The following is a 23138-nucleotide window of genomic DNA, read 5'->3' on the forward strand; positions in this document are numbered from 1 at the left end:
CATCCTGATATTAGGGAATAGTAGTCCTTACATCCTAATATTAGAGGATAGTAGTTCTTACATCCTGATATTAGGGGATAGTAGTCCTTAGATCCTGATATTAGTGGATAGTAGTCCTTACATCCTGATATTAGGGGATAGTAGTCCTTACATCCTGATATTAGTGGATAGTAGTCCTTACATCCTGATATTAGGGGATAGTAGTCCTTACATCCTGATATTAGTGGATAGTAGTCCTTACATCCTGATATTAGGGGATAGTAGTATCTACATCCTGATAATAGAGGACAGTAGTCCGTACATCCTGATATTAGGGGATAGTAGTCCTTACATCATGATATTAGGGGATAGTAGTCCTTATATCCTAATATTAGAGGATAGTAGTCCTTAGATCCTGATATTAGGGGATAGGAATCCTTACATCCTGATATTAGGGGATAGTAGTCCTTACAGCTTGATATTAGAGGATAGTAGTCCTTACATCCTGATAATTGAGGATAGCAGTAATTACATCCTGATATTAGAGGATAGTATTCCTTACATCCTAACATTAGGGGATAGTAGCGCTTACATCCTGATATTAGGGGATAGTAGTCCTTACATCTTGATATTAATGGATAGTAGTCCTTACATCCTGATAATAGAGGATAGTAGTCCTTACATCCTGATATTAGCGGATAGTAGTCCTTACATCCTGATAATTGAGGATAGCAGTCATTACATCCTGATATTAGAGGATAGTATTCCTTACATCCTAACATTAGGGGATAGTAGCGCTTACATCCTGATATTAGGGGATAGTAGTCCTTACATCTTGATATTAATGGATAGTAGTCCTTACATCCTGATAATAGAGGATAGTAGTTCTTACATCCTGATATTAGGGGATAGTAGTCCTTACATCCTGATAATTGAGGATAGCAGTCATTACATCCTGATATTAGAGGATAGTATTCCTTACATCCTAACATTAGGGGATAGTAGCGCTTACATCCTGATATTAGGGGATAGTAGTCCTTACATCTTGATATTAATGGATAGTAGTCCTTACATCCTGATAATAGAGGATAGTAGTCCTTACATCCTGATATTAGCGGATAGTAGTCCTTACATCCTGATAATTGAGGATAGCAGTCATTACATCCTGATATTAGAGGATAGTATTCCTTACATCCTAACATTAGGGGATAGTAGCGCTTACATCCTGATATTAGGGGATAGTAGTCCTTACATCTTGATATTAGTGGATAGTAGTCCTTACATCCTGATATTAGAGGATAGTAGTCCTTACATCCTGATAATTGAGGATAGCAGTCATTACATCCTGATATTAGAGGATAGTATTCCTTACATCCTAACATTAGGGGATAGTAGCGCTTACATCCTGATATTAGGGGATAGTAGTCCTTACATCTTGATATTAATGGATAGTAGTCCTTACATCCTGATAATAGAGGATAGTAGTTCTTACATCCTGATATTAGCGGATAGTAGTCCTTACATGCTGATATTAGTGGATAGTAGTTCTTACATCCTGATATTAGGGGATAGTAGTCCTTACATCCTGATATTAGTGGATAGTAGTCCTTACATCCTGATATTAGGGGATAGTAGTCCTTACATCCTGATATTAGAGGATAGTATTCCTTACATCCTAATATTAGGGGATAGTAGTGCTTACATCCTGATATTATGGGATAGTAGTCCTTACATCTTGATATTAATGGATAGTAGTCCTTACATCCTGATAATAGAGGATAGTAGTTCTTACATCCTGATATTAGAGGATAGTAGTCCTTACATCCTGATATTAGGGGATAGTAGTTCTTACATCCTGATATTAGCGGATAGTAGTCCTTACATCCTGATATTAGAGAATAGTAGTCCTTACATCCTGATAATAGAGGATAGTAGTCCTTACATCCTGATATTAGTGGATAGTAGTCCTTACATCCTGATATTAGGGGATAGTAGTTCTTACATCCTGATATTAGGGGATTTGAATCCTTCCATCCTGATATTAGAGGATAATAGTCCTTAGATCCTGATATTAGGGGATAGTAGTCCTTACATCCTAATATTAGTGGATAATAGTCCTTAGATCCTGATATTAGGGGATAGTAGTCCTTACATCCTGATATTAGGGGATAGCAGTCCTTACATCCTGATATTAGGGGATAGTAGTCCTTACATCCTGATATTAGGGGATAGTAGTCATTACATCCTGATATTAAAAGATAGTAGTCCTTACATCCTGATATTAGAGGATAATAGTCCTTAGATCCTGATATTAGAGGATAGTAGTCCTTACATCCTGATATTAGTGGATAGTAGTCCTTACATCCTGATATTAGGGGATAGTAGTCCTTACATCCTGATAATAGAGGATAGTAGTCCTTACATCCTGATATTAGGGGATAGTAGTCCTTACATCCTGATATTAGGGGATAGTAGTCCTTATATCCTAATATTAGAGGATAGTAGTCCTTAGATCCTGATATTAGGGGATAGGAATCCTTACATCCTGATATTAGGGGATAGTAGTCCTTACATCCTGATATTAGAGGATAGTAGTCCTTACATCCTGATATTAGGGGATAGGAATCCTTACATCCTGATATTAGGGGATAGTAGTCCTTACATCCTGATATTAGTGGATAGTAGTCCTTACATCCTGATATTATGGGATAGTAGTCCTTACATCCTGATATTAGGGGATAGTAGTCCTTACATCCTGATATTAGTGGATAGTAGTCCTTACATCCTGATATTAGGGGATAGTAGTCCTTACATTATAATATTTGAGGATAGTAGTTTCCACATCCTGATATTAGGGGATAGGAATCCTTACATCCTGATATTAGGGGATAGTAGTCCTTACATCCTCATATTAGTGGATAGTAGTCCTTACGTCCTGATATTAGAGGATAGTAGTCCTTACATCCTGATATTAGGGGATAGTAGTCCTTACATCCTGATATTAGTGGATAGTAGTCCTTACATCCTGATATTAGGGGATAGTAGTCCTTACATCCTAATATTAGAGGATAGTAGTTCTTACAACCTGATATTAGGGGAAAGGAATCCTTACATCCTGATATTAGTGGATAGTAGTCCTTACATCCTGATATTAGGGGATAGTAGTCCTTACATCCTGATATTAGGGGAAAGTAGTCCTTACATCCTGATATTAGGGGATAGTAGTCCTTACATCCTGATATTAGATGATAGTAGTCCTTACATCCTGATATTAGTGGATAGTAGTCCTTACATCCTGATATTAGGGAATAGTAGTCCTTACATCCTAATATTAGAGGATAGTAGTTCTTACATCCTGATATTAGGGGATAGTAGTCCTTAGATCCTGATATTAGTGGATAGTAGTCCTTACATCCTGATATTAGGGGATAGTAGTCCTTACATCCTGATATTAGTGGATAGTAGTCCTTACATCCTGATATTAGGGGATAGTAGTCCTTACATCCTGATATTAGTGGATAGTAGTCCTTACATCCTGATATTAGGGGATAGTAGTATCTACATCCTGATAATAGAGGACAGTAGTCCGTACATCCTGATATTAGGGGATAGTAGTCCTTACATCATGATATTAGGGGATAGTAGTCCTTATATCCTAATATTAGAGGATAGTAGTCCTTAGATCCTGATATTAGGGGATAGGAATCCTTACATCCTGATATTAGGGGATAGTAGTCCTTACAGCTTGATATTAGAGGATAGTAGTCCTTACATCCTGATAATTGAGGATAGCAGTAATTACATCCTGATATTAGAGGATAGTATTCCTTACATCCTAACATTAGGGGATAGTAGCGCTTACATCCTGATATTAGGGGATAGTAGTCCTTACATCTTGATATTAATGGATAGTAGTCCTTACATCCTGATAATAGAGGATAGTAGTCCTTACATCCTGATATTAGCGGATAGTAGTCCTTACATCCTGATAATTGAGGATAGCAGTCATTACATCCTGATATTAGAGGATAGTATTCCTTACATCCTAACATTAGGGGATAGTAGCGCTTACATCCTGATATTAGGGGATAGTAGTCCTTACATCTTGATATTAATGGATAGTAGTCCTTACATCCTGATAATAGAGGATAGTAGTTCTTACATCCTGATATTAGGGGATAGTAGTCCTTACATCCTGATAATTGAGGATAGCAGTCATTACATCCTGATATTAGAGGATAGTATTCCTTACATCCTAACATTAGGGGATAGTAGCGCTTACATCCTGATATTAGGGGATAGTAGTCCTTACATCTTGATATTAATGGATAGTAGTCCTTACATCCTGATAATAGAGGATAGTAGTCCTTACATCCTGATATTAGCGGATAGTAGTCCTTACATCCTGATAATTGAGGATAGCAGTCATTACATCCTGATATTAGAGGATAGTATTCCTTACATCCTAACATTAGGGGATAGTAGCGCTTACATCCTGATATTAGGGGATAGTAGTCCTTACATCTTGATATTAATGGATAGTAGTCCTTACATCCTGATATTAGAGGATAGTAGTCCTTACATCCTGATAATTGAGGATAGCAGTCATTACATCCTGATATTAGAGGATAGTATTCCTTACATCCTAACATTAGGGGATAGTAGCGCTTACATCCTGATATTAGGGGATAGTAGTCCTTACATCTTGATATTAATGGATAGTAGTCCTTACATCCTGATAATAGAGGATAGTAGTTCTTACATCCTGATATTAGCGGATAGTAGTCCTTACATGCTGATATTAGTGGATAGTAGTTCTTACATCCTGATATTAGGGGATAGTAGTCCTTACATCCTGATATTAGTGGATAGTAGTCCTTACATCCTGATATTAGGGGATAGTAGTCCTTACATCCTGATATTAGAGGATAGTATTCCTTACATCCTAATATTAGGGGATAGTAGTGCTTACATCCTGATATTATGGGATAGTAGTCCTTACATCTTGATATTAATGGATAGTAGTCCTTACATCCTGATAATAGAGGATAGTAGTTCTTACATCCTGATATTAGAGGATAGTAGTCCTTACATCCTGATATTAGGGGATAGTAGTTCTTACATCCTGATATTAGCGGATAGTAGTCCTTACATCCTGATATTAGAGAATAGTAGTCCTTACATCCTGATAATAGAGGATAGTAGTCCTTACATCCTGATATTAGTGGATAGTAGTCCTTACATCCTGATATTAGGGGATAGTAGTTCTTACATCCTGATATTAGGGGATTTGAATCCTTCCATCCTGATATTAGAGGATAATAGTCCTTAGATCCTGATATTAGGGGATAGTAGTCCTTACATCCTAATATTAGTGGATAATAGTCCTTAGATCCTGATATTAGGGGATAGTAGTCCTTACATCCTGATATTAGGGGATAGCAGTCCTTACATCCTGATATTAGGGGATAGTAGTCCTTACATCCTTATATTAGAGGATAGTAGTCATTACATCCTGATATTAGGGGATAGTAGTCCTTACATCCTGATATTAGGGGATAGTAGTCATTACATCCTGATATTAAAAGATAGTAGTCCTTACATCCTGATATTAGAGGATAATAGTCCTTAGATCCTGATATTAGAGGATAGTAGTCCTTACATCCTAATATTAGTGGATAGTAGTCCTTAGATCCTGATATTAGGGGATAATAATCCTTACCTCCTGATATTAGGGGATAGTAGTCATTACATCCTGATTTTAGAGGATAGTAGTACTTACATCTTAATATTAGGGGATAGTAATCCTTAAATCCTGATATTAGAGGATAATAGTCCTTAGATCCTGATATTATTGGATAGTAGTCCTTACATCCTAATATTAGTGGATAATAGTCCTTAGATCCTGATATTAGGGGATAATAATCCTTACATCCTGAAAATAGAGGATAGTAGTCCTTACATCCTGATATCAGTGGATAGTATTCCTTACATCCTAATATTAGGGGATAGTAGTCCTTACATCCTGATATTAGGGGATAGTAGTCCTTACATCCTGATATCAGTGGATAGTATTCCTTACATCCTGATATTAGGGGATAGTAGTCCTTACATCCTGATATTAGGGGATAGTAGTCCTTACATCCTGATATTAGAGGATAGTATTCCTTGCATCCTAAAGTTAGGGGATATTAGAGATTACATCCTGATATTAGGGGATATTAGTCCTTACATCTTGATATTAATGGATAGTAGTCCTTACATCCTGATAATAGAGGATAGTAGTCCTTACATCCTAACATTAGGGGATAGTAGCGCTTACATCCTGATATTAGGGGATAGTAGTCCTTACATCTTGATATTAATGGATAGTAGTCCTTACATCCTGATATTAGGGGATAGTAGTCCTTACATCCTGATATTAGAGGATAGTAGACCTTACATCCTGATATTAGGGGATAGTAGTCATTACATCCTAATATTAGGGGATAGTAGTCCTTACATCCTGATATTAGGGGATAGTATTCCTTACATCCTAATATTAGGGGATAGTAGTCCTTACATCCTGATAATAGAGGATAGTAGTCCTTACATCCTGATATCAGTGGATAGTATTCCTTACATCCTAATATTAGGGGATAGTAGTCCTTACATCCTGATATTAGGGGATAGTAGTCCTTACATCCTGATATTAGGGGATAGTAGTCCTTACATCCTGATATTAGGGGATAGTAGTCCTTACATCCTGATATTAGGGGATAGTATTCCTTACATCCTAATATTAGGGGATAGTAGTCCTTACATCCTGATAATAGAGGATAGTAGTCCTTACATCCTGATATCAGTGGATAGTATTCCTTACATCCTGATATTAGGGGATAGTAGTCCTTACATCCTGATATTAGGGGATAGTAGTCCTTACATCCTGATATTAGAGGATAGTAATCCTTACATCCTAACATTAGGGGATAGTAGCGCTTACATCCTGATATTAGGGGATAGTAGTCCTTACATCTTGATATTAATGGATAGTAGTCCTTACATCCTGATATTAGGGGATAGTAGTCCTTACATCCTGATATTAGAGGATAGTAGACCTTACATCCTGATATTAGGGGATAGTAGTCCTTACATCCTGATATTAGGGGATAGTAGTCCTTACATCCTGATATTAGGGGATAGTAGTCCTTACATCTTGATATTAATGGATAGTAGTCCTTACATCCTAATATTAGAGGATAGTAGTCATTACATCCTGATATTAGGGGATAGTAGTCCTTACATCCTGATATTAGTGGATAGTAGTCATTACATCCTGATATTAGGGGATAGTAGTTCTTACATCCTGATATTAGGGGACAGGAATCCTTACATCCTGATATTAGTGGATAGTAGTCCTTACATCCTGATATTAGTGGATAGTAGTCATTACATCCTGATATTAGGGTTTAATAGTTCTTACATCCTGATATTAGGGGACAGGAATCCTTACATCCTGATATTAGTGGATAGTAGTCCTTACATCCTGATATTAGTGGATAATAGTCCTTACATCCTGATATTAGGTGATAGTAGTCCTTACATCCTGATATTAGTGGATAGTAGTCCTTACATCGTGATAATAGAGGATAGTAGTCATTACATCCTGATATTAGGGGATAGTAGTCCTTACATCCTAATATTAGAGGAGAGTAGTCCTTACATCCTGATATTATGGGATAGTAGTACTTACATCCTGATATTAGTGGATAGTAGTCCTTACATCCTGATATTAGGGGATAGTAGTCCATACATCCTAATATTAGGGGATAGTAGCGCTTACATCCTGATATTAGGGGATAGTATTCCTTACATCTTGATATTAATGGATAGTAGTCCTTACATCCTGATAATAGAGGATAGTAGTCCTTACATCCTGATATTAGGTGATAGTAGTCCTTACATCCTGATATTAGTGGATAGTAGTCCATACATCGTGATAATAGTGGATAGTAGTCCTTACATCCTGATATTAGTGGATAGTAGTCCTTACATCCTGATATTAGGTGATAGTAGTCCTTACATCCTGATATTAGTGGATAGTAGTCCTTACATCGTGATAATAGAGGATAGTAGTCATTACATCCTGATATTAGGTGATAGTAGTCCTTACATCCTGATATTAGTGGATAGTAGTCCTTACATCGTGATAATAGAGGATAGTAGTCATTACATCCTGATATTAGGGAATAGTAGTCCTTACATCCTGATATTAGTGGATAGTAGTCCTTACATCCTGATATTAGGGGATAGTAGTCCTTACATCCTAATATTAGAGGATAGTAGTCCTTACATCCTGATATTATGGGATAGTAGTCCTTACATCCTGATATTAGTGGATAGTAGTCCTTACATCCTGATATTAGGGGATAGTAGTCCATACATCCTAATATTAGGGGATAGTAGCGCTTACATCCTGATATTAGGGGATAGTATTCCTTACATCCTGATATTAGTGGATAGTAGTCCTTACATCCTGATATTAGTGGATAGTAGTTCTTACATCCTGATATTAGCGGATAGTAGTCCTTACATCCTGATATTAGGGGATAGTAGTCATTACATCCTGATATTAGGGGTTAGTAGTTCTTACATCCTGATATTAGCGGATAGTAGTCCTTACATCCTGATATTAGAGAATAGTAGTCCTTACATCCTGATATTAGTGGATAGTAGTCCTTACATCCTGATATTAGTGGATAGTAGTCCTTACATCCTGATAATAGAGGATAGTAGTCCTTACATCCTGATATTAGTGGATAGTAGTCCTTACATCCTGATAATAGAGGATAGTAGTCCTTACATCCTGATATTAGTGGATAGTAGTCCTTACATCCTGATAATAGAGGATAGTAGTCCTTACATCCTGATATTAGTGGATAGTAGTCCTTACATCCTGATATTAGGGGATAGTAGTCCTTACATCCTGATATTAGGGGATAGTAGTCCTTACATCCTGATATTAGAGGATAATAGTCCTTAGATCCTGATATTAGTGGATAGTAGTCCTTACATCCTAATATTAGTGGATAATAGTCCTTAGATCCTGATATTAGGGGATATCAGTCCTTACATCCTGATATTAGGGGATAGTAGTCCTTACATCCTGATATTAGTGGATAGTAGTCCTTACATCCTGATAATAGAGGATAGTAGTCCTTACATCCTGATATTAGATGATAGTAGTCCTTACATCCTGATATTAGGGGATAGTAGTCCTTACATCCTGATATTAGGGGATAGTAGTCCTTACATCCTGATATTAGAGGATAATAGTCCTTAGATCCTGATATTAGTGGATAGTAGTCCTTACATCCTAATATTAGGGGATAGTAGTCCTTACATCCTGATATTAGTGGATAGTAGTCCTTACATCCTAATATTAGTGGATAATAGTCCTTAGATCCTGATATTAGGGGATATCAGTCCTTACATCCTGATAATAGAGGATAGTAGTCCTTACATCCTGATATTAGTGGATAGTAGTCCTTACATCCTGATAATAGAGGATAGTAGTCCTTACATCCTGATATTAGATGATAGTAGTCCTTACATCCTGATATTAGGGGATAGTAGTCCTTACATCCTGATATTAGGGGATAGTAGTCCTTACATCCTGATATTAGAGGATAATAGTCCTTAGATCCTGATATTAGTGGATAGTAGTCCTTACATCCTAATATTAGTGGATAATAGTCCTTAGATCCTGATATTAGGGGATATCAGTCCTTACATCCTGATATTAGGGGATAGTAGTCCTTACATCCTTATATTAGAGGATAGTATTCCTTACATCCTAACATTAGGGGATAGTAGTCCTTACATCCTAATATTAGGGGATAGTAGTGCTTACATCCTGATATTAGGAGATAGTAGTCATTACATCCTGATATTAGGGGATAGTAGTTCTTACATCCTGATATTAGGGGATAGTAGTCCTTACATCCTGATATTAAAAGATAGTAGTCCTTACATCCTGATATTAGTGGATAATAGTCCTTAGATCCTGATATTATTGGATAGTAGTCCTTACATCCTAATATTAGTGGATAACAGTCCTTAGATCCTGATATTATTGGATAGTAGTTCCTACATCCTAATATTAGTGGATAATAGTCCTTAGATCCTGATATTAGGGGATAATAATCCTTACATCCTGATATTAGTGGATAGTATTCCTTACATCCTAACATTAGGGGATAGTAGTCCTTACATCCTGATATTAGGGGATAGTAGTCCTTACATCCTGATATTAGAGGATAGTAGTACTTACATCCTAACATTAGGGGATAGTAGCGCTTACATCCTGATATTAGGGGATAGTAGTCCTTACATCTTGATATTAATGGATAGTAGTCCTTACATCCTGATAATAGAGGATAGTAGTCATTACATCCTGATATTAGTGGATAGTATTCCTTACATCCTAACATTAGGGGATAGTAGTCCTTACATCCTGATATTAGGGGATAGTAGTCCTTACATCCTGATATTAGAGGATAGTATTGCTTACATCCTAACATTAGGGGATAGTAGCGCTTACATCCTGATATTAGGGGATAGTAGTCCTTACATCTTGATATTAATGGATAGTAGTCCTTACATCCTGATATTAGGGGATAGTAGTCCTTACATCCTGATATTAGAGGATAGTATTCCTTACATCCTAATATTAGGGGATAGTAGCGCTTACATCCTGATATTAGGGGATAGTAGTCCTTACATCTTGATATTAATGGATAGTAGTCCTTACATCCTGATAATAGAGGATAGTAGTCATTACATCCTGATATTAGAGGATAGTAGTTCTTACATCCTGATATTAGGGGATAGGAATCCTTACATCCTGATATTAGGGGATAGTAGTCCTTACATCCTGATATTAGTGGATAGTAGTTCTTACATAATGATATTAGCGGATAGTAGTCCTTACATCCTGATATTAGGAGATAGTAGTTCTTACATCCTGATATTAGGGGATAGTAGTCATTACATCCTGATATTAGCGGATAGTAGTTCTTACATTCTGATATTAGGGGATAGTAGTCCTTACATCCTGATATTAGAGGATAGTAGTCCTTACATCCTGATATTAGTGGATAGTAGTCCTTATATCCTGATATTAGGGGATAGTAGTTCTTATATCCTGATATTAGGGGATAGTAGTTCTTACATCCTGATATTAGGGGATATGAATCCTTACTTCCTGATATTAAAAGATATTAGTCCTTACATCCTGATATTACAGGATAATAGTCCTTAGATCCTGATATTAGGGGATAGTAGTCCTTACATCCTAATATTAGTGGATAATAGTCCTTAGATCGTGATATTAGGGGATAGTAGTCCTTACATCCTGATATTAGGGGATAGCAGTCCTTACATCCTGATATTAGGGGATAGTAGTCCTTACATCCTTATATTAGAGGATAGTATTCCTTACATCCTAACATTAGGGGATAGTAGTCCTTACATCCTGATATTAGGAGATAGTAGTCCTTACATCCTGATATTAGAGGATAGTATTCCTTACATCCTAACATTAGGGGATAGTAGTCCTTACATCCTAATATTAGGGGATAGTAGTGCTTACATCCTGATATTAGGGGATAGTAGTCCTTACATCCTGATAATAGAGGATAGTAGTCATTACATCCTGATATTAGGGGATAGTAGTTCTTACATCCTGATATTAGGGGATAGTAGTCCTTACATCCTGATATTAGTGGATAGTAGTCATTACATCCTGATAATAGAGGATAGTAGTCCTTACATCCTGATATTAGGGGATAATAGTCCTTACATCCTGATATTAGTGGATAGTAGTCATTACATTCTGATATTAGGGGATAGTAGTCCTTACATCCTGATAATAGAGGATAGTAGTCCTTACATCCTCATATTAGTGGATAGTAGTCATTACATCCTGATATTAGGGGATAGTAGTCCTTACATCCTGATATTAGGGGATAGTAGTTCTTAAATCCTGATATTAGGGGATAGTAGTCCTTGCATCCTGATATTATAGGATAGTAGCCCTTACATCCTAATATTAGAGAATAGTAGTCCTTACATCCTGATATTAGGGGATAGTAGTCATTACATCCTGATATTAGGGGATAGTAGTCCTTACATCCTGATATTAGGGGATAGTGGTCCTTACATCCTGATATTAGGGGATAGTAGTCCTTACATCCTGATATTAGGGGATAGTAGTCCTTACATCCTGATATTAGGGGATAGTAGTCCTTACATCCTGATATTAGGGGATAGTAGTCCTTACATCCTGATATTAGGGGATAGTAGTCCTTACATCCTGATATTAGTGTATAGTAGTCCTTACATCCTGATATTAGAGGATAGTAGTCCTTACATCCTGATATTAGGGGATAGTAGTCCTTACATCCTGATATTAGGGGATAGTGGTACTTACATCCTGATATTAGGGGATAGTAGTCCTTACATCCTGATATTAGGGGATAGTAGTCCTTACATCCTGATATTAGTGTATAGTAGTCCTTACATCCTGATATTAGAGGATAGTAGTCCTTACATTCTGATATTAGGGGATAGTAGTCCTTACATCCTGATATTAGGGGATAGTGGTCCTTACATCCTGATATTAGGGGATAGTAGTCCTTACATCCTGATATTAGGGGATAGTAGTCCTTACATCCTGATATTAGTGTATAGTAGTCCTTACATCCTGATATTAGAGGATAGTAGTCCTTACATCCTGATATTAGGGGATAGTAGTCCTTACATCCTGATATTAGGGGATAGTGGTCCTTACATCCTGATATTAGGGGATAGTAGTCCTTACATCCTGATATTAGGGGATAGTAGTCCTTACATCCTGATATTAGGGGATAGTAGTCCTTACATCCTGATATTAGGGGATAGTAGTCCTTACATCCTGATATTAGGGGATAGTAGTCCTTACATCCTGATATTAGTGTATAGTAGTCCTTACATCCTGATATTAGAGGATAGTAGTCCTTACATCCTGATATTAGGGGATAGTAGTCCTTACATCCTGATATTAAGGGATAGTAGTCCTTACATCCTGATATTAGGGGATAGTAGTCCTTACATCCTGATATTAGTGTACAGAAGTCCTTACATCCTGATATTAGGGGATAGTAGTCCTTACATCCTGATATTAGGGGATAGTAGTCCTTACATCCTGATATTAGGGGATAGTAGTCCTTACATCCTGATATTAGAGGATAGTAGTCCTTACATCCTGATATTAGGGGATAGTAGTCCTTACATCCTGATATTAGGGGATAGTAGTCCTTACATCCTGATATTAGGGGATAGTAGTCCTTACATCCTGATATTAGGGGATAGTAGTCCTTACATCCTGATATTAGTGTATAGTAGTCCTTACATCCTGATATTAGAGGATAGTAGTCCTTACATCCTGATATTAGGGGATAGTAGTCCTTACATCCTGATATTAGGGGATAGTAGTCCTTACATCCTGATATTAGGGGATAGTAGTCCTTACATCCTGATATTAGGGGATAGTAGTCCTTACATCCTGATATTAGGGGATAGTAGTCCTTACATCCTGATATTAGTGTATAGTAGTCCTTACATCCTGATATTAGAGGATAGTAGTCCTTACATCCTGATATTAGGGGATAGTAGTCCTTACATCCTGATATTAGGGGATAGTAGTCCTTACATCCTGATATTAGGGGATAGTAGTCCTTACATCCTGATATTAGAGGATAGTATTCCTTACATCCTAACATTAGGGGATAGTAGCGCTTACATCCTGATATTAGGGGATAGTAGTCCTTACATCCCGATATTAGGGGATAGTAGTCCTTAAATCCTGATATTAGGGGATAGTAGTCCTTACATCCTGATATTAGGGTATAGTAGCTCTTACATCCTGATATTAGGGGATAGTAGTCCTTACATCCTGATATTAGGAGATAGTAGTCCTTACATCCTGATATTAGGGGATAGTAGTCCTTGCATCCTGATATTATAGGATAGTAGCCCTTACATCCTAATATTAGAGAATAGTAGTCCTTACATCCTGATATTAGGGGATAGTAGTCCTTACATCCTGATATTAGGGGATAGTAGTCCTTACATCCTGATATTAGGGGATAGTAGTCCTTGCATCCTGATATTATAGGATAGTAGCCCTTACATCCTAATATTAGAGAATAGTAGTCCTTACATCCTGATATTAGGGGATAGTAGTCCTTACATCCTGATATTAGGGGATAGTAGTCCTTACATCCTGATATTATGGGATAGTAGTCCTTACATCCTGATATTAGGGGATAGTAGTCCTTACATCCTGATATTAGAGGATAGTAGTCCTTACATCCTGATATTAGGGGATAGTAGTCCTTACATCCTCATATTAGGGGATAGTAGTCCTTACATCCTGATATTAGGGGATAGTAGTCCTTACATCCTGATATTAGGGGATAGTAGTCCTTACATCCTGATATTTGTGTATAGTAGTCCTTACATCCTGATATTAGAGGATAGTAGTCCTTATATCCTGATATTAGGGGATAGTAGTCCTTACATCCTGATATTAGGGGATAGTAGTCCTTTCATCCTGATATTAGGGGATAGTAGTCCTTACATCCTGATATTAGGGGATAGTAGTCCTTACATCCTGATATTAGGGGATAGTAGTCCTTACATCCTGATATTAGTGTATAGTAGTCCTTACATCCTGATATTAGAGGATAGTAGTCCTTACATCCTGATATTAGGGGATAGTAGTCCTTACATCCTGATATTAGGGGATAGTAGTCCTTACATCCTGATATTAGGGGATAGTAGTCCTTACATCCTGATATTAGGGGATAGTAGTCCTTGCATCCTGATATTATAGGATAGTAGCCCTTACATCCTAATATTAGAGAATAGTAGTCCTTACATCCTGATATTAGGGGATAGTAGTCCTTACATCCTGATATTAGGGGATAGTAGTCCTTACATCCTGATATTAGGGGATAGTAGTCCTTACATCCTGATATTAGGGGATAGTAGTCCTTACATCCTGATATTAGGGGATAGTAGTCCTTACATCCTGATATTAGAGGATAGTAGTCCTTACATCCTGATATTAGGGGATAGTAGTCCTTACATCCTGATATTAGGGGATAGTAGTCCTTACATCCTGATATTAGGGGATAGTAGTCCTTACATCCTGATATTAGTGTATAGTAGTCCTTACATCCTGATATTAGAGGATAGTAGTCCTTACATCCTGATATTAGGGGATAGTAGTCCTTACATCCTCATATTAGGGGATAGTAGTCCTTACATCCTGATATTAGGGGATAGTAGTCCTTACATCCTGATATTAGGGGATAGTAGTCCTTACATCCTGATATTAGTGTATAGTAGTCCTTACATCCTGATATTAGAGGATAGTAGTCCTTATATCCTGATATTAGGGGATAGTAGTCCTTACATCCTGATATTAGGGGATAGTAGTCCTTTCATCCTGATATTAGGGGATAGTAGTCCTTACATCCTGATATTAGGGGATAGTAGTCCTTACATCCTGATATTAGGGGATAGTAGTCCTTACATCCTGATATTAGTGTATAGTAGTCCTTACATCCTGATATTAGAGGATAGTAGTCCTTACATCCTGATATTAGGGGATAGTAGTCCTTACATCCTGATATTAGGGGATAGTAGTCCTTACATGCTGATATTAGGGGATAATAGTCCTTACATCCTAATATTAGAGGATAGTAGCCCTTACATCCTGATATTAGAGGATAATAGTCCTTACATCCTGATATTAGGGGATAGTAGTCCTTACATCCTGATATTAGGGGATAGTAGTCCTTACATCCTAATATTAGAGAATAGTATTCCTTACATCCTGATATTAGGGGATAGTAGTCCTTACATCCTAATATTAGGGGATAGTAGTCCTTACATGCTGATATTAGAGGATAGTAGTCCTTACATCCTAATATTAGAGGATAGTAGTCCTTACATCCTTATATTATGGGATAGTATTCCTTACATCCTAATATTAGAGAATAGTAGTCCTTACATCCTGATATTAGGGGATAGTAGTCCTTACATCCTGATATTAGGGGATAGTATTCCTTTCATCCTAATATTAGAGAATAGTAGTCCTTACATCCTAATATTAGGTGATAGTAGTCCTTACATGCTGATATTAGGGGATAGTAGTCCTTACATCCTAATATTAGAGGATAGTAGCCCTTATATCCTAATATTAGAGAATAGTAGTCCTTACATCCTGATATTAGGGGATAGTAGTCCTTACATCCTGATATTAGGGGATAGTAGTCCTAACATGCTGATATTAGGGGATAATAGTCCTTACATCCTGATATTAGAGAATAGTAGTCCTTACATCCTGATATTAGGGGATAGTAGTCCTTACATCCTGATATTAGGGGATAGTAGTCCTTACATCCTAATATTAGAGAATAGTAGTCCTTACATCCTGATATTAGGGGATAGTAGTCCTTACATCCTGATATTAGGGGATAGTAGTCCTTACATCCTAATATTAGAGAATAGTAGTCCTTACATCCTGATATTAGGGGATAGTAGTCCTTACATCCTGATATTAGGGGATAGTAGTCCTTACATCCTAATATTTGAGAATAGTAGTCCTTACATCCTGATATTAGGGGATAGTAGTCCTTACATCCTGATATTAGGGGATAGTAGTCCTTACATGTTGATATTAGGGGATAATAGTCCTTACATCCTAATATTAGAGGATAGTAGTCCTTACATCCTGATATTAGAGGATAATAGTCCTTACATCCTGATATTAGGGGATAGTAGTCCATACATCCTGATATTAGGGGATAGTAGTCCTTACATGCTGATATTAGGGGATAGTAGTCCTTACATCCTAATATTAGAGAATAGTAGTCCTTACATCCTGATATTAGCGGATAGTAGTCCTTACATCCTGATATTAGGGGATAATAGTCCTTACATCCTAATATTAGAGAATAGTAGTCCTTACATCCTGATATTAGGGGATAGTAGTCCTTACATGCTGATATTAGGGGATAGTAGTCCTTACATCCTAATATTAGAGAATAGTAGTCCTTATATCCTGATATTAGGGGATAGTAGTCCTTACATCCTTATATTAGGGGATAGTATTCCTTACATCCTAATATTAGGGGATAGTAGTCCTTACATGCTGATATTAGGGGATAGTAGTCCTTACATCCTAATATTAGAGGATAGTAGCCCTTTCATCCTGATATTAGGGGATAGTAGTCCTTACATCCTAATATTAGGGGTTAGTAGTCCTTACATGCTGATATTAGGGGATAGTAGTCCTTACATCCTAATATTAGAGGATAGTAGTCCTTACATCCTGATATTAGGGGATAGTAGTCCTTACATCCTAATATTAGAGAATAGTAGTACTTACATCCTGATATTAGGGGATAGTAGTCCTTACATCCTAATATTAGAGAATAGTAGTCCTTACATCCTAATATTAGGTGATAGTAGTCCTTACATGCTGATATTAGAGTATAGTAGTCCTTACATCCTGATATTAGGGGATAGTAGTCCTTACATCCTAATATTAGAGTATAGTAGTCCTTACATCCTAATATTAGTGGATAGTAGCCCTTACATCCTGATATTAGAGGATAATAGTCCTTACATCCTGATATTAGGGGATAGTAGTCCTTACATCCTGATATTAGGGGATAGTAGTCCTTACATCCTAATATTAGAGTATAGTAGTCCTTACATCCTAATATTAGTGGATAGTAGCCCTTACATCCTGATATTAGAGGATAATAGTCCTTACATCCTGATATTAGGGGATAGTAGTCCTTACATCCTAATATTAGAGGATAGTAGTCCTTACATCCTGATATTAGGGGATAGTAGTCCTTACATCCTAATATTAGAGAATAGTAGTACTTACATCCTGATATTAGGGGATAGTAGTCCTTACATCCTAATATTAGAGAATAGTAGTCCTTACATCCTAATATTAGGTGATAGTAGTCCTTATATGCTGATATTAGAGGATAGTAGTCCTTACATCCTGATATTAGGGGATAGTAGTCCTTACATCCTAATATTAGAGTATAGTAGTCCTTACATCCTAATATTAGTGGATAGTAGCCCTTACATCCTGATATTAGAGGATAATAGTCCTTACATCCTGATATTAGGGGATAGTAGTCCTTACATCCTGATATTAGGGGATAGTAGTCCTTACATCCTAATATTAGAGAATAGTAGTCCTTACATCCTGATATTAGGGGATAGTAGTCCTTACATCCTGATATTAGGGGATAGTAGTGCTTACATCCTGATATTAGGGGATAGTAGTCCTTAGATCCTGATATTAGAGGATAATAGTCCTTACATCCTGATATTAGAGGATAATAGTCCTTACATCCTGATATTAGGGGATAGTAGTCCTTACATCCTGATATTAGAGGATAGTAGCCCTTACATCCTGATATTAGAGGATAATAGTCCTTACATCCTGATATTAGAGGATAGTAGTCCTTACATCCTGATATTAGGGGATAGTAGTCCTTACATCCTGATATTAGGGGATAGTAGTCCTTACATCCTAATATTAGAGAATAGTAGTCCTCACATCCTGATATTAGGGGATAGTATTCCTTACATCATGATATTAGAGGATAATAGTCGTTACATCCTGATATTAGGGGATAGTCGTCCTTACATGCTGATATTAGGGGATAATAGTCCTTACATCCTAATATTAGAGGATAGTAGCCCTTACATCCTGATATTAGAGGATAATAGTCCTTACATCCTGATATTTGGGGATAGTAGTCCTTACATCCTGATATTAGAGGATAATAGTCCTTACATCCTGATATTAGGGGATATTAGTCCTTACATGCTGATATTAGGGGATAGTAGTCCTTACATCCTAATATTAGGGGATAGTAGTCCTTACATGCTGATATTAGAGGATAGTAGTCCTTACATCCTAATATTAGAGGATAGTAGTCCTTACATCCTTATATTATGGGATAGTAGTCCTTACATCCTAATATTAGAGAATAGTAGTCCTTACATCCTGATATTAGGGGATAGTAGTCCTTACATCCTGATATTAGGGGATAGTATTCCTTTCATCCTAATATTAGAGAATAGTAGTCCTTACATCCTAATATTAGGTGATAGTAGTCCTTACATGCTGATATTAGGGGATAGTAGTCCTTACATCCTAATATTAGAGGATAGTAGCCCTTATATCCTAATATTAGAGAATAGTAGTCCTTACATCCTGATATTAGGGGATAGTAGTCCTTACATCCTAATATTAGAGAATAGTAGTCCTTACATCCTGATATTAGGGGATAGTAGTCCTTACATCCTAATATTAGAGAATAGTAGTCCTTACATCCTGATATTAGGGGATAGTAGTCCTTACATCCTGATATTAGGGGATAGTAGTCCTTACATCCTAATATTTGAGAATAGTAGTCCTTACATCCTAATATTAGAGAATAGTAGTCCTTACATCCTGATATTAGGGGATAGTAGTCCTTACATCCTGATATTAGGGGATAGTAGTCCTTACATGTTGATATTAGGGGATAATAGTCCTTACATCCTAATATTAGAGGATAGTAGTCCTTACATCCTGATATTAGAGGATAATAGTCCTTACATCCTGATATTAGGGGATAGTAGTCCATACATCCTGATATTAGGGGATTAGTAGTCCTTACATGCTGATATTAGGGGATAGTAGTCCTTACATCCTAATATTAGAGAATAGTAGTCCTTACATCCTGATATTAGGGGATAGTAGTCCTTACATCCTGATATTAGGGGATAATAGTCCTTACATCCTAATATTAGAGAATAGTAGTCCTTACATCCTGATATTAGGGGATAGTAGTCCTTACATGCTGATATTAGGGGATAGTAGTCCTTACATCCTAATATTAGAGAATAGTAGTCCTTATATCCTGATATTAGGGGATAGTAGTCCTTACATCCTTATATTAGGGGATAGTATTCCTTACATCCTAATATTAGGGGATAGTAGTCCTTACATGCTGATATTAGGGGATAGTAGTCCTTACATCCTAATATTAGAGGATAGTAGCCCTTTCATCCTGATATTAGGGGATAGTAGTCCTTACATCCTAATATTAGAGGATAGTAGTCCTTACATCCTAATATTAGGTGATAGTAGTCCTTACATGCTGATATTAGGGGATAGTAGTCCTTACATCCTAATATTAGGGGATAGTAGTCCTTACATGCTGATATTAGGGGATAGTAGTCCTTACATCCTAATATTAGGTGATAGTAGTCCTTACATGCTGATATTAGGGGATAGTAGTCCTTACATCCTAATATTAGAGGATAGTAGTCCTTACATCCTAATATTAGTGGATAGTAGCCCTTACATCCTGATATTAGAGGATAATAGTCCTTACATCCTGATATTAGGGGATAGTAGTCCTTACATCCTGATATTAGGGGATAGTAGTCCTTACATCCTAATATTAGAGAATAGTAGTCCTTACATCCTGATATTAGGGGATAGTAGTCCTTACATCCTGATATTAGGGGATAGTAGTGCTTACATCCTGATATTAGGGGATAGTAGTCCTTAGATCCTGATTTTAGGGGATAATAGTCCTTACATCCTTATATTAGGGGATAGTAGTCCTTGCATCCTGATATTAGGGGATAGTAGTCCTTACATCCTGATATTAGGGGATAGTAGTCCTTACATCCTGATATTAGGGGATAGTAGTCCTTACATCCTAATATTAGGGGATAGTAGTCCTTACATCCTGATATTAGAGGATAGTAGTCCTTACATCCTGATATTAGAGAACAATAGTCCTTAGATCCTGATATTAGGGGATAGTAGTCCTTACATCCTGATATTAGGGGATAGTAGTCCTTACAGCCTGATATTAAAGGACAATAGTCCTGAGTTCCTGATATTAGGGGATAGTAGTCCTTACATCCTGATATTAGGGGATAGTCGTCCTTACATCCTAATATTAGGGGATAGTAGTCCTTACAACCTGATATTAGGGGATAGTAGTCCTTACATCCTAATATTAGAGGACAATAGTCCTTAGATCCTGATATTAGGGGATAGTAGTCCTTACAACCTGATATTAGGGGATAGTAGTCCTTCCAACCTGATATTAGGGGATAGTAGTCCTTACATCCTAATATTAGGGGATAATAGTCCTTATATCCTGATATTAGGGGATAGTAGTCCTTACTATCTTCTTATATTAGGATGGCGCAGATTAATGTCGACATGCCTCATCCTCCCTACGATCCTCCAACATCAGCCGATCTACCTACATTTTAGAATTGCAAGGTCTGAATATTTTTGGTGGCGCCTTTTCCAGGCTTACTGCGATATGGTCACCGATGGAGGAGGTTGGACGGTTTTCCAGCGCCGACAGGACGGCGGCGTAGATTTCAACCGCACGTGGCAGGACTATAGACAAGGGTTCGGCGCCCTCCAAGGAGAACACTGGTTGGGTAACGAACACTTGCATAGCGTCACCAGGCTGGGACATCACACCCTACGGATCGAGCTGGAGGACTGGTACGGGGTGAAACGCCACGCCGTCTACAGGAAGTTCAAGGTCGCCAGTGAACAGAACAAGTACCGTCTGACGGCCAGGGAATACCATGGCAATGCCGGCAATGCCCTCAGCTACAGCCGAAACTACAACCACGACCATAAATACTTCACCACGTACGACAGCGATAACGATAACTATCCGTCGGGGAACTGCGGCACGTACTACGGCTCCGGCTGGTGGTTCGACACTTGCCTGGCCGCCAACTTGAACGGAAAGTATCACAAGGGGCGATACAGTGGGGTGACGAACGGCATTTACTGGGGCACCTGGTACATTCTGACCGACAAGAGGACCAATCAGAAGTATTCCTTCAAGAAGGTCGAAATGAAGACGAGGATATTTAACTCCTAAGAGACTTCTGTGTACAAAGACTTCACGTTTCGCCTTCTCGGTAGCGGAGAACGGACCTCCAGATCATCCCGAAAAGGGAGCGAACCAATACGGGACAGACTGGCCGCACCTGACTCCCTTCTGTAATTCCATCATCCTATAGGAAATTAATTTCATGGTTGTTGAACAGTAGATCAATAAATTATTAATGGTTATATATGAAGACACTTGAACAAAAAAAAATGCCACCGAACGCTCCAGACATTCATTTTTCATACTTTATGTCATTCAGAGCTCCAAATATGGCCAGAAATGAGAAGATTATTCCTCCAATCACCAGCAGGGGGAGCTTGAGAGCTTACTGCATACACTCAGTGCCTTCAACTCAATGGTAAATCTGTTTGCGGAGCTCCCCCTGGTGGCGGCTGCAGGTAGCTGACTTCTTATCATTCATGTAAATTGCTACAAGAGATAAGGAGCTTTGTATTAGTAAAAATGAGGTCCTCCTCCTGCGAGAAATGAAGGAGCGCGATAGTGGGGGGGGGGCTAAAAATGACTGCTTGATGATGTCATCGCACAGTGACTGCTTTATGATGTCATGAGTCACCCAACCTTGGGAGAAACCATTGGGCAGGTACACAGCGCCCTGATTGGAGGTAGACATGGGCACTGTGCCTATGGAGGACATGACTACAGCATCAGCGACTATAGCCCGTGCTCATGACAACACATAGCTCTGCACAGGAGCTGTATACACAATACGGCTAAAGTTGTTTTTTTTTTGTTAAAGTTACAAAGTTGTTTTTTTTTATTATAGTTTTTTGGATATATTGAGATTATAATATTTTACTTGCAAAAATATTCAGATACGGACGTGTGAAAAGAAATGAGAGGCGGCGAATCTTTAATGGCGGGTTCTTAAATTAGTCTCCGGGGCGCGAGAAATATTTATTATTATATATTTTTATTAAAAGGGTTAATAAAACTCTGACATCTTGTTTAGTAAAAGTGTCGCCCACTCTGTTATTCCTCCTGGGAATCCTGAAAAAAAAAAGAATCTGACCCCTTCTCCATCACGGGTAATTATCAATATATAATAATCTATTTTCAGGAGGAATAACGAAGGAATTA

At 37.5% G+C, this 23138-nt stretch overlaps 1 protein-coding gene across 1 annotated transcript in view; it reads left to right on the plus strand.

Moving 5' to 3' along the window:
* LOC141088885 (fibroleukin-like) overlaps positions 1 to 22202 on the plus strand; it is a 52243-nt gene extending 30041 nt beyond the window's left edge. The window contains exon 4 of the mRNA XM_073575112.1: positions 21435 to 22202. Coding sequence (XP_073431213.1) covers positions 21435 to 22028 — 594 coding nt within the window. The 3' untranslated portion in view covers positions 22029 to 22202. The remainder of the gene's footprint in view (positions 1 to 21434) is intronic.
* The last annotated feature ends 936 nt before the right edge of the window (positions 22203 to 23138 follow it).

The sequence above is a fragment of the Dendrobates tinctorius genome, unplaced genomic scaffold (assembly GCF_039654945.1).
Source record: "Dendrobates tinctorius isolate UK_male_01 unplaced genomic scaffold, ASM3965494v1 ptg000041l, whole genome shotgun sequence".
Taxonomy (NCBI): Eukaryota; Metazoa; Chordata; class Amphibia; order Anura; family Dendrobatidae; genus Dendrobates; species Dendrobates tinctorius.